A 21,874-nucleotide genomic window follows, 5' to 3' on the forward strand; every position below is an offset into this window, starting at 1 on the left:
TTAAAAACCCAGTGTTTGGTGGAAAAGGCAAGAAACAGATTGAGATGTGTAGCATAATCCTACTAATGTATGTTTTCAACATCAAGTGACACAGAAACAGTATTACATTTTTCAAGATACTTAGGTACCCAAAGGCGGAAGGTGGAGGGATAACAGGGAGCAGGAATGAAGGAGTAAAAAGAGAGAGGACTGCTGCAAAAAGACTGACTATAGTATGGCATAGATGAAAGAATATGATTAATCTAGCTTCTTTGGACCTGATGTTCAAAGTGGGGGAGAAAATATGACCTGGTACCTGAATTCCTTGGATCATCTAATCATTATCTATGGTTTTCTTGGTACTGTGCATATTTTTCATGAGCTAAATAGAAGCATATTTTGTGCTCTGTTGCTTCTTTTATGTCAGTGTTTGCTTTAAACACAAGCATGCTTATAATTCATTATATTGGGCTGTACTGGTTTCTTTGAACTCCACCAGCTGCTATTGCTTTTGTACAACAGAATATTTTATGTTCCACTCCAGTATTTCCCTAAAGAACATAATGCTTTGTGAAACCTCTATTGCAGAAAATATGTGAATACTTCATTGAAACTATAAGAACTAAAGAGTGAAAGGGTCCAGAAGAACAGAGCAGGTGACAATTCACAGGTGCTCGTGTCAGGTGCTCTGGGTGCAGGTTTAGATACTATTCTTTCAGGCAAGGTTCCCAGCCCAGTGTATTAGTTAATCCTCTGAACCTGAAATGATTTGCATAATCATGAGGTTGGGCCTGGGATTTGAATTCCTATGGCAATTTTGAAGCTTTTTCAGATTCTCTCTCTTTCCGTTCTCTCATTTCCTCTCTCTTTTAGAATTTTTCAGGAATGGATTTGTGGGGGGTTTTTTCTTTATGTAGAAGCTGATCTTATAAATCTTTCACAAATTAAAAGGTGTTCAGAATTGCAAAAGAAAATAATCGGATACTATTGTATTTTACTACACCTTCCCCAAGATATTATCATGACCTCTTTGTAAATTAGTTTACCTTATTGTTTTTATTTAACTGATTTCTTAAGTAAATTAATGATCTCCCCCCAAATAACACCTGACACTTCAATTTCAAAAGTATACCGTTAAAATGATGGAAATTAATGTCTATATGCAGTTACTGCATTTCAATCCTTATAAAGCTTTCCTTTTCTGCAAAGTAAGTATGCCTCTGGTTATCTATCATCTCAACTAAGATGACCATATTAGTTACCTAATACTATTTAACAATTGCTCCAAAACTTAGTGGCTTAAAATAAAAATAATCTTTTGTTGTCTCTCATGGTTTGAAAGAGTCAGGATTTCAGACAGGTCATAGTGGGAAGCATGATGGCTGTATCTGGGACCTCAGCTGTAAGACTCCAATTCTTGGGAGTGGAGTCATCTAAAGGCTTGTTTGCTTACACGTCTGGAAGTTAATGTTGGCTGTCACCTGAAACTCTTAGTTCCCCTTTCACGAGCCTCTCCATGTGGGCTGGTTTGAGTTTCCACATAGCATAGAAGCTTAGTTCCAAGGGCAAGTGTTCTGAGAGAGCCAGGCCAAAGCTGCATCCTTTTTATGGCCCAGCTTCAGAAGCCACATGGCATCTCTCCCATCATTCCCCACTGACCAGGGCTGTTCAAGTCCCATCTGAACTCAAGGAAAGAGTATCTAGATCCCATCTCTTGTGGGGAGGGTGTGTTAGCTACATCTCTCAAAGAACATGGGAGATGGGATAAATATATTTCATTATCACATCACAATGACCAACTCATTTTAACTTGGAAAAGAAGCTCAAATCCTGGGATGGCATTGTTGCTCAACATTAGTGCTCCTTCCTAGTGTGCCTGCGTGGGTCACTCTTCAAAAATAAGTAAATGAAATGAGTCTTCTCTAAGTTGTCAATGAAAAGATCTCTTACTCAAGGTTACTAGTTCTTTGAAGGTAATTACCAGAAAACATAATAGAAATAAACCAGTAACATAAAAGTAACTGTCATAGCTAATTAATTAGGACTCTTTGGGATGCAAGTGACAGAAATGAACTCAAACTCGTTTAAGTAGACTGAGAATTCATTGTCTCATGAATCTGAAAAGTCCAGGCCTTCATATGGATTCAATCATAGCTGAATTCAGGAACTCGAAGGATGTTATCAGGCCTCTGTTTCTTCCCATTTCTTGACTCTTCTTTCCTCTGCTCTGGTTTACTCCCAGGGAATCTCTTTTCTTGTGGTGACAACGACGAGTTCCCAATATGTCCAGACTAACACTGTCTCTAGTGCTTGTGATAACAGGAGATAAGCTTTCCCTAAGCCTCCTCTTAGCATCCCTAATAAACCCTGAAAAGGTATTAGGGTTAGGGTCAGATGGGGGTACCCTCTGGAAAAGTCTCTGTCCTGGTGTGCTTTAGTCAGGGTTCTCCAGAGAAACAGAACCAAGAGGTATGGAGGCCATGAAGTCCCATGTACTATATCATGGGAAGTTGGAGAACCAGGAAACTTGGTGGTGTAATTCAGTCTTAAGTCCAAAGGCCTGTGAAATGGGGGGGGGGGCTGATGATGTAAGTCCCTGTCTGAGTCCAAAAACCCAAGAACCAGGAGCACTGATGTCCATGGGCAGGAGAAGATGGATATCTCAACTCCAGCAGAGAAAGAAAGAAAGAATTTTCCCTTCTTTGCCTCTTTGATTTGGCCCCTTGATGGATTGGATGATGCCCACCCAAACTGGTGAGGATGATCTTTACTTGGTTTTCCAATTTAAATGTTAATCTCTTCCAGAAACACCCTCACAGACATACCCAGAAACAATGTTTTACCAGCTATCTGGACATCCCTTAGTCCAGTGAAATTGGCACATAAAATTAACCACCATGAGGTGGATGGGAAAATTTGGCCCCCAGAGTCATACCCAAGACACGGGGGTGGGGAGGTCTTATGATTGACAGCCCTATCAGGTATCAGAGGAGTAGCTCCTAAGTGAATAAGATAGCTGTGATACCAGATGGCAGGGGTAAGTAATTGAGATGCAAAAATAACGGCTGTGAGCAAAACTTGTATGTTTTAATGCCTCCTCAAACATCAGTCTAGAATTTTGGTAGAGTTGAATGGGAGAGAGTCAACTTATTAAATCTTAAAATTAGGAGAACCCAATAAGCAACCTCCTGTGCTCTTCTACTACCAAGTGGGGTGACTAAACAATTTCCACATTGTAAGTCTTGAGATCACTTTTTTTCATATCTACATATTCATTGCTATTTTATCTTTGAAACGGCACGGCTTAACCTCAGTCTTTAGCCTATACTGCGGGTTTATAGGTCTCCTGTGGAAAACTGTATTAAATCACAAAGGGAAAATGACCTTCCTTATCCTGTTAGAATATGATTTATGAGTCCATGCTTAGGTGTTTTATTACTATATATCACAATTTTTATTAGCACTTCCATTAATATTGCCAGTCATGAGCCATAAAATCGACTCTGGGTGTATCCACAAACTTTTTAAAAACTCTTTCTGAATCACTAGTTTTTCTGTAAATCATATAAACCATTTTTTTTTAAAAATCTGGTAATTATCTTGGTTGTGGGTTAGCACTCTTCTTTTTTTAAGAATAGAATCGTAGCTGCTCAGAATTGTGGGAGCTCTTGGAAGTCATCTAATCTCATTCTGTATTTCTGTATGACTGGAATGGAAGCAATCTGTACATTGAGTAGAATGAATGAATCTCTTTCATAATGTCATGCTGCTGATAAACATACTACCTCACAATGTCCTAGGGGTTATTTTTGTTGTTTGGTTTTTTGTTTGCTTTTGAGACAAATTCTAATTATCAGAAATTTTCCCAGTTTGTATGTTTTTCTTTTCAGGCCCACAGAACTAGCCTACACATGACAGGTGCCTAATATCTCATCTTTAGGTTATCACCAGTTCCCTGGGGCTTCTTCAAGCTTCATATCCTCAGTTCTGTCCAACTTTCTTTATGTGCCATAGTTTCCATAGCCAACTCTATCTTGACCACTTGATTTTGTCCATGTTCCAGTTCTCACTGGGAATAGTGGTTCATCAGATTACAAATCTAGCACCCCCTCTGTTTTCCGGTCCTCATTTTTGCATCTTATTCATAGAGATATCTCCGGAGACTGTCAAATTATCTCCTGCAGTCCAGATATTTTATTTTAAGGTATTTGTCTGACTAAGACAAACTACCAAAAAAAAAATGGAAATGAGATGAGTTTTGTCTGGAATTTTCCCAGGCAAATAGGAACATTTGGTTACCTTCTATGACTTTCAGCATCCTCTTTCTTCTGACTTAAAAAAAAAATCTCCATTTTTTGATCATCTGGTCTTTTCCCCTTCTCCCTAAACCATCAAAGACTATAACAAAGTTTCACTGACCTCATCCACAGGTCCTGTTAGGATCCTTGGATGTTAATTGTGGCAGGATAATATTTTGAGATGTTACCTAAGATTTTCCTTTCTGAGTTTCTTTTACTCTTTGCTCTTAATGCATTTAGTCAATGCATTCATTGCCTCAGGGAAAGGTTATTACAGCAGAAAAGCAAAGAAAAGGCTTTTTACATTTCTAAAGCTTGTGCCTTTGGACATAAAAATATTTTAAGCCCAGAGGGAACTCAGGCCATAAAAATTAGATGGGGAAAAATGGTTATCTGCAGTCAGGGTCTGCTTTTGTTGATCCTGTCACACACCCTGCTTCCCTTCCTCTTCACCTGTGATTTATTGAACTACATAAATTTGTTCAGACTGCAGAAAGAGAGAGGAGAAACACTCAATAAGTTTGGAAATCCAAGAACAGAGGAGAAGGTATGTGGGCATCCCTGGGAAAGAGGCAAGGCGTGAGAGTCTTCTTATGCCTGGAAGAAGAATGAGTGAAGTGTCTAAGTGATGTGTTCAGGCAACCCAGAACAACCTCACATATCCAACTCTCCCCAGAGCAACTTGGGGAAGGGCAGAATGATTTCTCCTGGGCCTGAGAGCAGCGTGGAACTGCTGAAGGTCATGCTAACATGGAGGCTTAACACAGAAAGTAATGAGTACTAGCAAGAAAAGGTCAAATAGGAATTTTACTTCTATATGTTTCTCCACCGTGTGTTCTGAGGAAGTCATGGAAGTGTGCTGCTCAGATCCCCCACCGAAGGACTTCCTGGCTAGCTGTAAAGGATGCAGTTAGCCAACATGCTCCCTCTGTTGGTACTTTCTGGCTCTGCTTCACTTTTTAAGTTAAGGCCTCCTGTCCAGGATAACCCCCCTGCCCCCCAGAGTGAATGAATGAGTGTGGAGAGGGTACCAGCCATTTCTGCCTTGAATGGGGGTCTTCATGGTCGATCTTTGCTCCTGGCCATCCCGTTATTTTAGTCAAGACTGTCAGACCTGCATCATGGTCTGAGGCTCTTCCTGCCTCATATTGTTTCCTCCCCAGTTCATCTCTAAATTTTATTCTAGGTAACCCTCAGTAGACCTTTGCCTTCCTAACTCTATCTCAACATCTGTGTTGCACAGTACCCAAATGACACAGCTTCTCTGTAGCAAAGGCTTTAATTAAAGCACTATCTGGCAGTATTTGTTTTTACTGACATGCACACACAGCCTGTATATGGCTGAAGTCCATCCACTATGGAGAAAATCTACTGGTAAACTTTCTAATCAAACTTTTGATTGACAGAGTTCATTGGATTTACAAAAGCATAAAAGTGTTCCCAGCATATGGGACCTTGCATTTGAGAAACTTATCCATAGCTTGAAAATGTTTTACATTTTTTAAAGAAAAAATTTACCTGTGGCCATAATCAATGTAGAAAACCTCATGACATCATTAGTTTACAGTACTGATGCTAATGGCTGTCATTTTATTACATACTTACTATATGGCAGGAAATGTGCTAAGCATTTTACATACATCATCTCACTTAGTTCTAGAGGCTGATGTCTAAACAATATTAATTCATGAATTAGTTAATTGCTCTTAAGAGTTTCAACTTTAGCCAGAAAGTACATTAGCACTGGAACTGGAGATTGCTATCCTGGCTATATAATGAACGTATTCATTCAAATGTTAACGTATAATGGTGGATCTTGGAAACGGAAATATTATGGTACTTATTAGCTTAATCCAACAAAGTGTATACCATAAGAGTAATTATGAACTTTCCAACCACATGCTTTATTTAGAGAAGTACAATTTTCTCAAGATATTTTTAAATTGAGGCTTGGAAAATTATGAAGCAGTAAATTTGTGTTTGGTTTATACCATTTTCATCCATGTATTTCTTTCAAAATCCAAACTTTCACAAAATAATATATGAAAGCATTGTTTTTACATAGGGGAGTATCAAGGATGGGTAAATTTGCCTAAGTGTGGAGTCAACACTATCAGATCCCAAGTAGGGACCGTGGCTATTTTGAATGTGAATGGATTTCATCAAATGCTTTTTCTGTGTCAGCTGATATTATCATATCATTTTTCTTCTTTAGCCTGCTTATACGGTGGATCATGTTGATTTTTTTAAATGTTGAACCAGTCTTACATATTGGAATAAATCCCACTTGATATGGTATATGCTTCATGTTATGTACTTCTTTATATACATTGTTGGATCAAATTTGTTAATATTGTGTTGAACTTTTGTATCTGAGTTCATGAGAGGTATTGGTCTTTAGTTTCCTTTTTTTGTACTGTGTTTGTCGGGTTTGGGTATCAGAGTAATCCTAGCCTTATAAAATGAGTTGGGAATTGTTCCTTGCTCTTCTATTATTTTTTTTTTTTTTTGGAAGAGATTGTGTAAAACTGATGTTGACTTTATTGATGTTTGGTAGAATTCTCTAGCAAAACCATCTGGACCTGGAGATTCTTTTTTGTAAACTTTAAAATTACATAAACCATTTCTGCAACAGTTAAAAGACAATGCAGATTAATTACCTAGTTCATCCTGGTTGAGTTTTGGTATTTTGTGATTCACCTTTTCACTATTTTTTTTTCGTGTAGACACACAATGTTACATTAGTTTCAGGTATACATTAGTTTAGTGATTTGACAAGTTTATAGATTATGCTATATTCACAAGTGTAGTTACCATCTGTCCCGTTACATTGCTATTACAGTATCACTGACTGTATTCCTTATGCTGTGCCTTCTATTCTCGTGACTTATTCATTTCATAACTGGAAGTTTGTATCTCCCACTCCCCTCTTTTTGGCTATTTTGAAAGGAGAGAGGAAAACACTCAAGGAGAGGGCCACATATAATGTGACGATCTGAGTAGTAATTTGATTTTGCATTTACATTTATAGAATGTAAAGTATTTGATACTCAGAATTTAACTTGTTAAATGGACTTGTTAATCATGAATCCAAACGACTGCTGAATGCAATGTTGAGGGGTATATTTGCTTTTTCTTCTTCTACCCTAAATCTCTGATTTCATTGGCCCTATTTTTAAATTATTGAAAGTAAATGATTCAATTTTTTGCCACCAAAACCCCAAGATCCTATTGAGTATTTCACTCAAAATCATACACGGAGCCTAGGAAATAAAAACCTTCCTCTGCTGTTGAAATAATCCTTCAGATACATGTTTGCTGTTTTATAGCTGTATTGGTCAGGGAGAATAATGAGGACAGAAATTACATATTTCAAATAGAGGAGATTTAATGTGGGGAATTGATTGCACAGATGATAGAAGACTGAAAGAACAAGGCCATTGTGAGGTAGCTGTTGCCAAAACTGCTCCCCTAGGGCTGGCCCTGCTATGCCAGACACAGGACCAACCTCTGTTTGGAGTATGACCAACTTCCTAGTGCCATAGTTTCAGATTTGCTATCATATGCCTGCCCTTTCCACCTCATTCCATCCCCATAGTCAGAAGGAACAGGGAACTCGGCGTTGGCTGACGTCCTGCGGCTGCAATGATGGCATTACCCAGGCAGTGAGAGCTGGCTTGCTCTGGGGCAACAATGCATCTTATTTTGGTGTGAGGCAGACTGAGGGGTGCACGACAACTGGAGGCATGTCGAAGTCATAATCCTCAACCGGTTCAAACTGTGATTAGAGAAAAGTGTGACCCTCGGTGGTTTTGGACAGAAGCGTAGACATGACTTACCCAACCATATTTTCACAATTGTTTGATTCCATTTCCAAACTCATAAAAAACCAATGCACTTACTATTCTGGATTTTTAATTTAAAATAGACTCAAGGGGCGCCTGGGTGGTGCAGTCGTTGGGCGTCTGCCTTCGGCTTAGGGCGTGATCCCAGCGTTCTGGGATCGAGCCCCACATCAGGCTTCTCCACTAGGAGCCTGCTTCTTCCTCTCCCGCTCCCCCTGCTTGTGTTCCCTCTCTCACTGGCTGTCTCTATCTCTGTCAAATAAATAAATAAAATCTTTAAAAAAAAATTAAAAAATTAAAAAAAATAAAATAGACTCAAAATGTAAGCATGTTGATGTTAGTCTTTGGCTGTTTTGAAACATTCCTTTGAAGACAATATGTCCAGAGCTAATATAGGCACAAACTGTTTCTGTAGACTTAACCTTGTGTATTTTTGCTCTTGCATAATTATACCGCTGTAGAAAAGAACTCCTGGGTAAGTTCCCAAGAATAATATCCCAAACCATGCTACAAAACCAACATTAGAAAGAAACTACCATTGCTTAATGGATGCAAAGTTTCCTTTTGGGGTGATGAAAATCTTTTGAAACTAGATAGAAGGTGGCATTGTACAACCTTGTGAATGTCCTGAGTGCCACTGAACCGCACTGAAAATGGTTAGTTTTAGGTTGTGTGAATTTCATCTCAACGAGAAAAAAAAAAGTTAAAAAACAAAAGAGGAGGGGGGAGAAAAAAAATCATGACTATTCTCTCTGTCACCACTGAGTAACCTGGGAACTTGACTTTACCGCAGCATCTACCAACACCGGTACCGTCACCATTTCTGATTCAGGAACTCAACCTTGCAACCATGATCCCCTCTTTCTGAAAGCAAGTTAAGATGTGCCGCAGCTTATGCCAGCAATATGGGAAACTGCCCAGAGCTTGTTCTTCATGTTGCAGATGTTTCTGTCAGCACCCAAGGTACTGTCTGTATTCTAGCAGCCAAGGAGACTTGAGGGAGCAATACTCATAACATGGGGGCTTACTAAGATACAGAAAGACCGTTCAAAAGATGGTGGGCTACCACAAAAATAGCAACTATTTATTACATTATCCTTGCTATGTGGATGCTGTGGATACTGATTGAGAATTGGATTAAGTTCTAAGAGAGAGGACATCTTGTACCTTTTACTTCCCAGATGATGCAGGCAAAAGCTTGGTTTTGTTACAGCACCCAATTTCTGCTTGGGGCAAATCAATATTTGGAGTATGTACTCCAAATTAGACTATATACTCAAATCTGTCATTTGTTGTTAAACTGGCCTGCATTCATCTCCCAGGCTTCACACTCCCATGAAGTATGACTGACCATTGACCCCTTTAGACACAGGACTAAGCAAGGGCACCAGAGATGCCACCTTTGGGGTATCCACAGAAGTCAATGATTTATTTCTGTAATAGTAAAGAGTTTTATGGTCACATAAACTCTGTGTGTGTGTGTGTGTGTGTGTGTGTGTGTGTGTGTGTGTGTAATGTGGCACATAGGGTTTGGGGAGAATGGTGAACTGGACTGTACAAGTTATGGCATCTACCATGTTCTTGAGGGTAATGGGTGGTTAGTGAGTATCTACATGCTGATATTCACCTACTTCTTTTCAAACAGGTAGTAAATATCATTCCACAGATCCCACCCCTGTGTTGACCAGGGAGAAGCAAAGTGGGTGGTTTTATTTCGTGACAATTAATATTGGCATTAATGGGATAACGATGAATATTAAAATCTAAGGAAACCTATTAGGCACAGCTTTAATGAGCTCAGTGCACTGACTCAGATGGAGAGGGTGGACCAGCGAGCAGTCTACATAGGTCCATATGCATATCTTTAAGCTCAGAGGCTCCTGTAGGCATCCTACACAAAGGCCTTCAGTGTCCTTGACTGTTCAGAGTAGAATAGAGGGATGCATTATGATATTCACTTCCATCTTGTGCCTCCTGTTGACTGGATCCTCACTTGTAGGTAGAAGACTGACACAGAACTGAAAGGATGGATTGGAGTAAGATGCTGGGGAGAGTAATAGAGGTGTGCTAGTAACTAAATGTGCCAACCAATCCCATGTTTCCTAATTTTGGGGGGAAGAAAGGGGCAGAGGGAAAGGGTGAGGGAGAGAGAGAAACTTAAGAGGCTTCATGCCCAGCACGGAGCCCAATGTAGGGCTTGATCTCACAATCCTAAGACTACAACCTGAGCCACAATCAAGAGTCAGATGCTTAACCCACTGAGCCATCCAGGCACCCCAGCCCATGTTTTCTTCTTAAAGAGGGGAGTACATAGAGAAAAAATTTTTCTCTAAAAGCCTTAAGAATGTCAAGCATGACACCTACAAATAGCTGTGAGGCTGAGACCTTGAACCTTATATTTGCTTAATAAGCCATCTCCTGTCTGTCATTTTGGAGATGAGTGACAGAAGGGCATCAGAGATCAATGCCCCTGATGACGCTTGGATAAGGACATAATCAATATAAAGCTCCAAGATAATCCCAGTTAAAGACAGAACTAGAAAAATGGTCTGGCCACCCCATATTGTGGCACAAGACAAGAAAATTTCAACAGCCCCAAGTCAGGACAGTGAAATTATACTGCTGACCCTCCCAAGTGAAGTTGAACAAATGAAACTCTAGATGGAGGGGCCTAGAAAGGCAGGCATGGTCAAGTTCATGGCAGCATGACATTGATTGGACATGCAGCCATTTACTCAATAATGAAGACCACATCAAGCACCGAATGAATACATGGGGAGCTATCTTATTCAGCTATCTACAGTCCACAGTGAAACTTCAAAAGCCATGGTTTATTCTGAGGTGATGTGCTGGAGATTTTAAAGGTGACATGTACTAGCAATGAACAATTAGAGAACAAAAAGATTCTTAAAGGATATTTATATTAGCTCTGAAAAATGAAATATGTGGATTTAATCTAATAAACTATATACAGGATCTGTATGCTCAAGGCTACAAAACACTGATGAAAGAAATCAAAGACAATCTAAATAAATTGAGATATATAGATTAAAAACTCAGTAATATCAAGATGTAAGTTCTCAAATTGATCGGCAGATTTAACATACCACAATCAAAATCTCAGCAGGATTTTCCACATATTGATTTGAATGTTTTTGCCTATTAATAGTGACAAGGACATCCACTTTTCCAGCCAGGTTATAAACTAACTCTCCTTCACTATACCCTCAGCAGTCACCCTCTCACAGAACAGTCATGTATTACATTATGCTCGATTACTGCATCATCTGCTAAATTATAGCAAAACATTACCTTCACAGGTATAAGAGGTCTTATCAGCTATCTTTGATGTGCCCTGTTAAGATCTACACCCTGGAGACTGGATCCACATGCAAGTTCATCAGGGAAACAGTCACTTGGACCTTCCTATAAGGGGCTATACCAAGTTCAATCTATCTCACACTGCTGTCAGTGCCAGCACTTTCGATCTTGGGCCCGTGCTTCCCACTACCAGAAGACTTTGCTTATTGCCTGAAGCAGACAATAAGGAGGCTAATGAAACTATCATTATCCACGAAAATTTGCTGTCATCACCCATAACCTCCCACGAAATGAATTTGAAGATGAATTTTTACATATGGGCATCACTTCCTTGCATTAACGAGGACTTTCACTACTTAAATGCTCCAGTGGGTAAGATCCTTATAACCCAGATTTTACCAGAGTTAACTAATGAGATTAGATCTCAAGGTCATGGGTACACCTGCTAAGTACTCTGAGTATCAGGAATGGATCCATCCTAGCCCTTTTTAGTACTCTTAGAATCAGATTACCAGATCTATCTGGCTCCCCACTCACACTGCAACTGGTTTCATCTCTTCAGTTAGTCTTGGGATACTGATAGGAGTTTATCCCATAGTCTCTAAACCCTTGCTATTCAAAGTGTGGTCCATGCAGCAGCAGCAGTATCACCTGGAGACTTGTCTGAAACTCAGAATCTCAAACCCCACTTTAGACTAGCTGAATCATAATCTGTGCTTTATAAGATTCCCTGGGTGATTCTTGTGCACATTGTTTGAGAAGCATTGCTTAAAAGGACGTAACTGTACCTTCCATTTGTTAACTGAGTCTGTGTGCAAACATACCGACCCAATAGCGAAAATCAAGGTCAGCTGTGCACCACAGAAAAAAAGAGCAATTGTCTGACGGTTCCTAATTGGTGATCATTCCTATCGGTTGCTTTTCTTGGTCACTGAAGGTTGATTTTGAGATTAAAGGGACATTTTTCTCCAAAATGAAGAAGATTTGCTACTCCAGAGTGAGAAAGTCTAGGCTTTATCAAACAAATGTGCTTGCCAAAAACACTAAGCCCTTTTATTTTTTTTTTTAAAGATTTTATTTATTTATTTATTTATTTGACAGAGAGAGAGAGAGCCAGTGAGAGAGGGAACACAAGTAGGGGGAGTGGGAGAGGAAGAAGCAGGCACATAGCGGAGGAGCCTGATGTGGGGCTCGATGATGTGGGGCTTGATGATGTGGGGCTTGATGATGTGGGGCTTGATGATGTGGGGCTCGATCCCGTAACGCCGGGATCACGCCCTGAGCCGAAGGCAGACGCTTAACGACTACACCACCCAGGCACCCCACTAAGCCCTTTTATACTTTGTTTGCCCAAACACAAAGACATTGGATGTTTCTTTCTTCCATGTTGCAAGTATTGGACCAGAGTTGGGAAGAGGTCTCTCCAGGCCAGAGCTTCTACCTGGCAAATGGTGAAGCTCTGGACGTAGAACTAATTACATTTTCCATGGCAGGGCTAACATGGACTTAGCCCAACAGATGATTCCAGGTTATATTTTAGATCAGACAACCACTATCCACAGTTTATTGTAACGTCCAACAGTGGCCTGTATAGTGAGTTAAGCAATCATAATTATGACTAAATTCTCTTCAAAATAACAAAAGAGTATTGAATTTTCTGTCCGAATATTGAATTTTAACTTGTAGTGTGATAAATTGCACAAATTTTTCAGGCATTGAAATATCTTTGGATTCCTGGTAAGTGCCCCACTTAGTTCCTGATATATTATTTTTTATACACTATTATGTCAGTTTGCTCCTATTTTACTGGAAAATTTTTCCTCTCTGTTCATAAGATTAGTTTATAAATTAATTTTCCATACTGTGCGTGGTCAGGTTTAGCTTCAAGATTTTATAAACTTTATGAAATGGATTAGGTGGCTTGCTCTCTTTTCTATTCTCTGAAAGTTTCTTTAAGATAGGAATTATCAGCTTCTTAGTATTTTGATAAAATTCACCTTTAAATTGTCTTTTGGTGAGGTGTCATGATTACTAATTCCATTTCCTTAGTAGTTATTGGCTGATTTAAATTGCCAAAATCTCTTAGATGAATCCATTTCTTTTACGTTTTCAAAATTTGATCATAAAGTTAATGGTATTCTTACAATTATTTTCAATCTCTATTTGTAGTTATAGCTTCTTGCTTTTATCTAAACACTGTTCATTTGGGCTTTTTTCCTGATTAGGCCGTGCTACTGGTTTCTCTGGCAGAATCCCTGTGGATGCAGCTTACAAGGCTCCCTGGAGGTACCGCCTCCAGCTTTTTGCTGCCACACCTATCCTAACAGTGTTTGTTCAATTACTTCCTTATATTTTAAAATAAACCCACAGCTTTAGTAGTGCAGTTTTGCTACTCCTTCAACTTTTTTTCTTCTGTATTTTCTCCTTTTGGTAGGTTTCAAGTGCTGGTTACTACCTATAGTTTTCTTTCTTGTACTGATTCATTTTTGTGTGAGCTATCATTTTGAATTAGGGCGCCTGTTGAATTCATGATTCATTAGGCATTTATAGAATACAGTTGTAAGTGCCTTCTATGTACTGGGCATTATGGGAAATACTGAGAGTAAATGATGAAAAGAAATTCACATCAAATAAGATCAAATTACAGTATTTTTATATTGTAATAGAGTAAAATAAATGACATTCAGTTTCTCTATTCCAGTTATGTAATCAGATGGACTTTTTAAAGTTTTTGGACAAATAGATATTTTCATACAGTATTATAATTCTATTAACTGTTATATTTTGAATTCTATAATGGAAGACATCATGGCAAGAATACTGTGGTCTTTTATATTTGAGTTAAACTTTTAAAATGCCCTGGCCTCATAAGCTGTTTCCGAAAGGGAATTTTCACCATTTAAAATTTACTATAAACAGATTTCCATTAAAAACTACAGAATTCCAGTCAACATTTCCATTCAAAACTACAGAATTCCTGACAATATTCTATGTAACAACTGCAGGAAGTGCACTTCTAGACTTTCAGAAAATAACTCCCAAATGAATGTAACATTCAAATGGAAGTTTCTCTGGTTAACCTTCCTGGAATGAAAATTGTATATTTTTGCTCAAAAATCTGTAATTTAATAGAGTAAAATATAGATGTCCACCATTCCCTAATAAAAATAACAGCTTTTGCAAGATAAGAAAAAAGGCCTAAAGTTTTGCAGGAAAAACGGGCAATTTTTCATCAGAATGAAGGGACCTAGAAACACATTCCAAACTCCACTAAAGTGCAGCCTCATTGCTGGAACACTTTTTAAAATTACAGTTGGACTGTGTATAACTATGTACAATATTGGTCCCGGTGAGGAAAGGGTATTATGAACGATAATAACATATGCCAATATTGTGTTTACTAAGTGACAAGCACTGTTCTTACATGTATAAAGTTTCAAGTTGTAAATTAAAGAAACAAAACAAAACAGGCAATCTTGTCTTTTCCTGTTAAAATCCTATGGTTAGCAATCGCTAAAGAAATGCGAAGACTCTAGAAAAAAGTGCACAGTATGTCTAATTCTTTAAAAACATGTAAACAGAACGAAAGTGCAGTCGTTTTAGAATGCCTGAACTAAGCAAACCAGCGTGTGCTCTTTTTTGACATATATAAAATCCTTCACACCTCATTATAGTATTTTTTCCAAGCATTGGGCTTGGCTGTAAAAAGATTAATCATTGGGGTCAGAAGCTAATCACGTATGATGAAAAGTTCCTCCAGGAAAAGCCCTGTTTGCAAACCAGCTAGCTCAATCCTGATTACCCATCTGTTAAAACTTTACATTTATGACAAAGCAATTGAAGATACAAACTGAAATTGGTTGACTGATTTTTGGCTTCCTCTCTGATTAGCCATTCACAGACCACAAAGGGACAGGAACACTAGTAGTTTGTTTCCCCAATTTTTCACCTATTGGAGTTTGTTACAGAGCTTGTTGGATTTAACAATGATGGGAAGTTGAGTTACATCCCACTATTCAGGAATAAAGATAGGAATCTATCTTTGACTAGAGTTAGTTCTGACTTCAACTGGTACAGAGGGTAATGCTAGTTAAATTAAGATCTTTCCTACAATTACTTATTTTGTGAAAAGTTATTCAAAGAGTAGATTAACATAACTTTTCAAAAATCACATAACAGAACATCTTCACTTATGCAATGAGTTAGTCATCGGTGGGTTTTGGATAATGAAAATCTGGGATAACTCAAACCATGCAAATTCTACCTCTTGCCTTCTTCCTAAGAATATACACATTGGAAATCTAAGTTACTGTCTTACTGAAGACAGTGAGAACTTAATGCGAGTCATCTAGGTACAACTATTTGAATGTTTATAGAACACTGATCCCTGATGATGGAAGAGATTTTAATTTAAAAAATATAATTATATTAAAAAAACCTTAAATTGACCCAATTAATTTTCAAAATCAGATTGATTCATGTTTTCAGTTTATTGCCACACACAACACATTTTATAAAATAATATGGTAGACTTCCACTTCAACATCTTCATGTAAAAACTTCACAGTGCAAGAAAGTGATCACTATTAAGTATAAAGACATCTAAAGCCAGCCAGTATTTTAAGGATAGGGCAGAATATTTTTGCGAATCTTCCTAAAAAATGTTGGCACATTTATTAAATGCCCAGGTTATTAAAAAATCACTTAGTATCCACTTCTTATCCTTTTGTATACTTCTTTGTCTACATGGCATCACACTAAATGCTGGTGGACAAAATAGTGTTAAGAATCTAAAAACTTTACAGGTAGCACAATGATTTGAAACCATTGAGGAGAATGCTACCCCCCAAACATTTTCGTATGTAACTTTCTGTCCATTACCACGTGACAAAGTAAAAAAGCTGTTATACCTTAAAAAGAAGCGAAAGGAAAACATTTCACTTTTGCTTTAAAAACATCATTTCTTAGCTTATAAATAGAGAAAAACTTTAATTTTGGGGGGGAGGGAAAGTGTTTCATAAGTAAAACATCAAGTTTATGTCAGTTGTACAAATGTCTCATTTAGGAAAGAAACTATTTTGATTCTAAAATATTTCATCATTACAAAAAAAGTGTAATTTAAAGCTAAAAAACTGTAACACCTTGAACTAATATAAATCATCCACTAGCATATCCTATTATTTTTCACAAAATCCATAATTAAGGAATAATAGATTGGGTAAAAGATCTCTTTTTCCAACATTTGGTCAAATTGGGTAAGAAGCCCTGGGCAAACCACACACCATGAGTCTCAGGACTATCACCTCTCACATGAGAATCCTGGACTTACTGCCCTTTTCCATCCCTTCCAATTTATAAATTTTTGTAGAATTGTTAAACTTATGTAATCCTTTTGAGAATGAGGTGTTTCAACCCAATGTATTTTCCAGATAAATTTCCTGCACTTAAGTAGTAAAGCTGTTCTTTAAATATTTAAAATCTTACTTTAAAATTTATTTTCAATATATTTCCCTGTCACCTTAAAAGTGACTAACAACATAGTCTCCTAACTTTATGGTCTCCCAGACTTGGCGGCTGACAGTGATCAGCAAGACAGCTCAGGCCCTGACTCCAATTCTGTGCAACTCTGGGCCACACTCTGAGTCTCAAAACAAGGATGATACCACCTGCTCTAGATCTGTTGTAAAGCCCAATAGAGTTATCATGATATACCAAAGGTTTGTAAACTACAAATTACCATAAGAATGCAAAGAACTGTTGATAAGCCCTAGCTGAATTTTTCCTGATAACAAAAGTCTAGATATTTCTTATAAAATATATGGTCTTCATCAATACGTGAACATTTATGGTTCTTATTTTTCAGTTCCTGACTGTTCTCATGTAGTCAATTTGTCTCCTGCTTTTATTTTATTTTATTTTAAAGATTTTTTTTTAATTTATTCGACAGAGATAGAGACAGCCAGCGAGAGAGGGAACAGAAGCAGGGGGAGTGGCAGAGGAAGAAGCAGGCTCATAGCAGAAGAGCCTGATGTGGGGCTCGAGTAATGCCGGGATCACGCCCTGAGCCGAAGGCGGATGCCTAACCGCTGTGCCACCCAGGCGCCCTTGTCTCCTGCTTTTAATTGCACCAGGCCTGCGAGTGTTGGTCTCTTCTGGAGTCTAGAAGCCTGACCTTGCAATAAGTGAAAATCAAAACCTAAAGATGTCTGTTACTTTAGCAAATGTAGTATCATTACACACTTTAAAAGAGTGGTTTTCTAACTAGGTGAAAAATTGAGATTTCTGGGCTGCAGCTGTCAAGAGTTTGATTCTGTTTGTCTGGCGTAGGACCCAGAAAAACTCTGTCTCTCAAAAGCCTCCCCCCCCCAGGTAATCTCAGTAATTGATAGTTCAATTTTGGGGACTCACTGCTTTGACCTCAATTTCTTCTCTAGAATTTTAGCAGCTACTAGCTTGTTTTTAGTATAAGAATGTCCCCCTGCATTAATCACAAGCACATTAAGAGTATATTACCTACGATCTTGGCTTAGTTCCATAGGGAACCTATTATAATTCTTTGCAGTAAAATTAAAAGATGATAAATCAACTTCAGAGGAAAGATTATGCATGTAGATGCTGAAAGGTGGCTGGTGCTACATTTATAGGACAACTATTTTCTGCTTCTACTTAGTCACTGGTACATCTGAAGACCGTCTTATTACAGTTGTCATTACACATTAATAAAGGATGGCAGAATTCCAAAAAACAGGTGGATGGCTAACTAGGTAATCAGGATCATTAAGAAAAGGTTTCTAACACACATAAATGAGAAGTTCTTTAAAAACCACACAGCCTTCTATAGAAACCCAAAGACTTCCATGCTTCTGAAGTCTACCATAAAGAGGCAAGTTGACCAAAACTACAGTTGTTTAAAAATATGTTCAATTAACTGTGAAAATATAAGTGCAAAATAGGTACAATTTCATCCTTTAGGAGGTTTAACAGACATAAATGGAATTCACTTTCCATTTATTCTACCCAAATAGTTAATTTTGAAAATAACACGCGAAGTATTTGGTATAATGTAGTTCTGAACCTCATCGCTTCCAAATTTAACAAAAGCCACATTTGGGTTTTCCAGGTGTCCCAAGTGTATCTAGGCACTGCGAAACGTTGTCATGTCTTTTGGTTCCCTGCTGGGGACACACCAGTCATCAGCCTCATGGTTGGTGTTGTAATGCTTCCAGGCAGCTTTGTTATACACTGGGAGTCTCTCTATCGATTCCGTTGACAGAGCCTGAAAGAAAAAGTGGGATCTAATTCTGGCATTTTTTTTTTTTTTAGAATCCACTATTTGAGAAAATATACAGTGGCAAAAGGTTACTCCAAATTAAATAGTGCTTTATTGGATTTGTATTTTACTAATCATTCACACCATCTACATACATTTTGAAAACAGATGTGTACATATTTGCAATGCATTATTTACTAAGTCTATGGCACTGCTTCGTGTGCTAACTGTCCAACCAGCCTGGAAGCTGCTGGATTGAAATTTTACACAGGTGTAGGAGATGCCTCTTATAAAAACATGACCCAGAACAGAAGTTGGTTAATTGAAAAAGTCATGTAAGTGTAAAAGCATAAAAATTGACATATGCATCTTAATATAGATAATTGTAAAATCATTTAATGAAATCTATTTTAATTATTTGTTAGAAGAAATACTATTTTTTCAGCATAGTCATGGACTTAAAAAAAGTCATCATAACAACATTATCAATAAATACAAAACTATGTCTAAGGCTTTTGACTGAAAAATTCTTGGTCTTGGGTTTGATCCTGTGTCTTCTCCTCCTGCCATTAAAGCCACCAATTTCATGTATAATGGACATGATATCTGCATTGTGCATCGTTTCATGTTTCCAACATATCATTACCATTAATTCACTGTTCTATTTCAGCATCCTGCAAGTCACTGGGACCCGAGATAAACCATGTTCCTATTTTCTTCAAGATATTTCAGTAGGATTTCAACCTTTAGCCACAGGTATTCCCCAAGATGTAGAAAATATTGAACAGGAAATTTCACTCTAATAATGAAAAAGTCTTCAACATTGATTTTAATGATTTTTTTTTTTTAAAGTAGGCTCCACACCCAGCATGGAGCCCAATGGGGGCTTGAACTCGACCCGAAGATCAAGACCTGAGCTGATATCAAGAGTCAGATGCTTAACCAACTGAGCCACCCAGGTGCCCCCGATTTTAATGATTTTGTAAGAGACCTGGCTTCTATTTTTTCCAAAGTGGAATTAAAAACCTTTCACCTATGTATTCTCTTTAAATATGCCAGAACTGCCAGAACCCGTTGATCTATGGGCTTGATCTATGTGCTAGATCAAAAATGTTACGTTTGGTGATAAAAATGTTACCTTCATGTTGCCCTTTTCAAGTTACTCACAATTGAGATGGTTTAAAAGAAAAGAAAAAGAATTATTATCTTGAAAGAATTTAACCTTTTCGGATAAACTTATTTTTTCCATTTTACAGTCTTCACCATTTCCTATACAATAGGTGCCATCTAGTGGCCAGAACAAGAAACTTGCGTCACTAAATTAGGTACCAAAGCCCACTGCTTAACCAACCCAGTGGTCTGATGGGCTCATCAGGGTTGGGTTGCTTTCCAACCCTGTAAAATATACTGAACTCTGATAAACACATGCAACATCACAGGCCAGCAGGCTAAGTGCTTCTGCTCGCACCAGGTGAGCTATATGCTTGCCAAGAGTCCCCCGCACTTATTCCCAAATCTGTTCATGCACTTATATCTTTCATTTTAATTACATAATTTAATCAAATATTGCTTAAACAAAATGAAAAAAAAAAGGCGGGGGTGGGGGGGGTTCTTTGAAAACTAAGATGAATGCTTTGGAGACGCATGAAGGAAAGCCACATAAAGACTGACTCAAATCTGAGTCAGAAGACTTCTGTAAAGGACTACATATAGATCGAAAAAGATTACGCAGTTGGTTGTTTCTTTGTTTAAAGAAATCAAAATGCATGGTAAGTATACCTTCTGCAAGAAAGACAACCAAAACTTGAATCTGCAGATTCATGTACAAAGAAAAGATCCTGCAGTACATCAAAAGATTGGGGGATCAATGTCCATTCATGTGTTTTATATTAAAATTAAATTTGTGTGATATGTAACTTATGATTCTCCATTTCAGTTCGACTTTTTTTCTGTTAACAACCATAGTCCTGATCATTACAGATGAGAGTGTTTCTTTTCCCATAGTCAAGGAGATCATTCGTGAAATTAGATGAGATCCCATATAAAACCATATTCTTATATTTTAATAGTGATGAGGTAGAAGAAAATTTGATTACAGCTAAATATTGGCATCTTTTCTTATAATCAAAAGAAGTATCATTAAATAAAAAAGGACTATAGTTATTACCTTAATGTAGATGACCGCATCTGTCCCATAACCTTCTAGAGAATATAGCTTTAGGTCTCCTTGGAAATATTGGGCATAAAGACGTGATATGGGCAATCCATAACCAAAACCAGCCTGTTAGATGAGAAAAGTGAAATTCTATTTGGAAAGTCACATAGTGAAATACTTTTCTAGTTAAAAGAAATGTTTCTGAGTATCCTGAGGCTATCGGAGCCTGCATCTAAGAGATCGTTAATACCTAACCACTAATACAGATCACGCTGAAGCCTATTTGGGGTACTACATTAGAGGACTCCCCTCTGGTCATTTAAAACTCATTTTTCTTTTTTCTATAAAATGACTCATGTAGATCTAGAAAAGCACGTTGCTTTTCTTTGCTGCCTTGCTCTAGGGTATCCCAATACTACTTTTGGCAATATCACATGAAACACATTCTCTCTTTTAAGAGCAAGAGTAGAAAAAGCTTTGTTGGCAGTCTCAGAGATACATCTCTTGATTTCGTACCATGAATTTCCAGCCTGTATTCTCAACCTGGATAGACCAGTAATAAGTCCACTTTGTTAGTCACTGACAAATCACTACCCCTGTTTAAAAACCTACAAAGCACATCACCACTAACACCATGCCCTATCCACCTACCATCCCCAACCCACTGCCCTGAGATAAAATTTCAAGCTTCTAAAAAGAACTTTCAAGACCTCATCAGATCAGGTCTCTGCCTCCTACTTTCTAGTCCAGCTGGACCAAATCTCCAGCTCTTAAGTTTCTCAAACAAATGTTATTTTTCATTTCTGTGTCTTTGTTCATCCTGTTTCCAATACCTGGAATGGCCTTCTTTACCTGAATAAATCCTACAAATTCTTTAATACAAAGCAAAACATCTGGACAAATGTATAAACAGTTTTTATTACCAAGCCAGACGTTCAATTGATATTCCATAGAACACTTTAGTTAAGAGCTTATGTGGATTCAGGAATCAGAGTACTATTAACAA

The 21,874-nt window shown here is 37.9% G+C and overlaps 1 protein-coding gene across 1 annotated transcript in view; it reads right to left on the reverse strand.

Annotated features, from left to right (window-relative positions):
• Positions 1-15,914: 15,914 nt before the first annotated feature.
• PDK1 (pyruvate dehydrogenase kinase 1) overlaps positions 15,915-21,874 on the reverse strand; it is a 33,395-nt gene continuing 27,435 nt past the window's right edge. Inside the window, exons 10-11 of the mRNA XM_019793773.2 lie at positions 20,881-20,994; positions 15,915-18,719 (exon numbers count right to left, since the gene is read on the reverse strand). Coding sequence (XP_019649332.2) covers positions 18,579-18,719; positions 20,881-20,994 — 255 coding nt within the window. The 3' untranslated portion in view covers positions 15,915-18,578. The remainder of the gene's footprint in view (positions 18,720-20,880; positions 20,995-21,874) is intronic.

The sequence above is a fragment of the Ailuropoda melanoleuca genome, chromosome 2, assembly GCF_002007445.2.
Source record: "Ailuropoda melanoleuca isolate Jingjing chromosome 2, ASM200744v2, whole genome shotgun sequence".
Classification (NCBI taxonomy): Eukaryota; Metazoa; Chordata; class Mammalia; order Carnivora; family Ursidae; genus Ailuropoda; species Ailuropoda melanoleuca.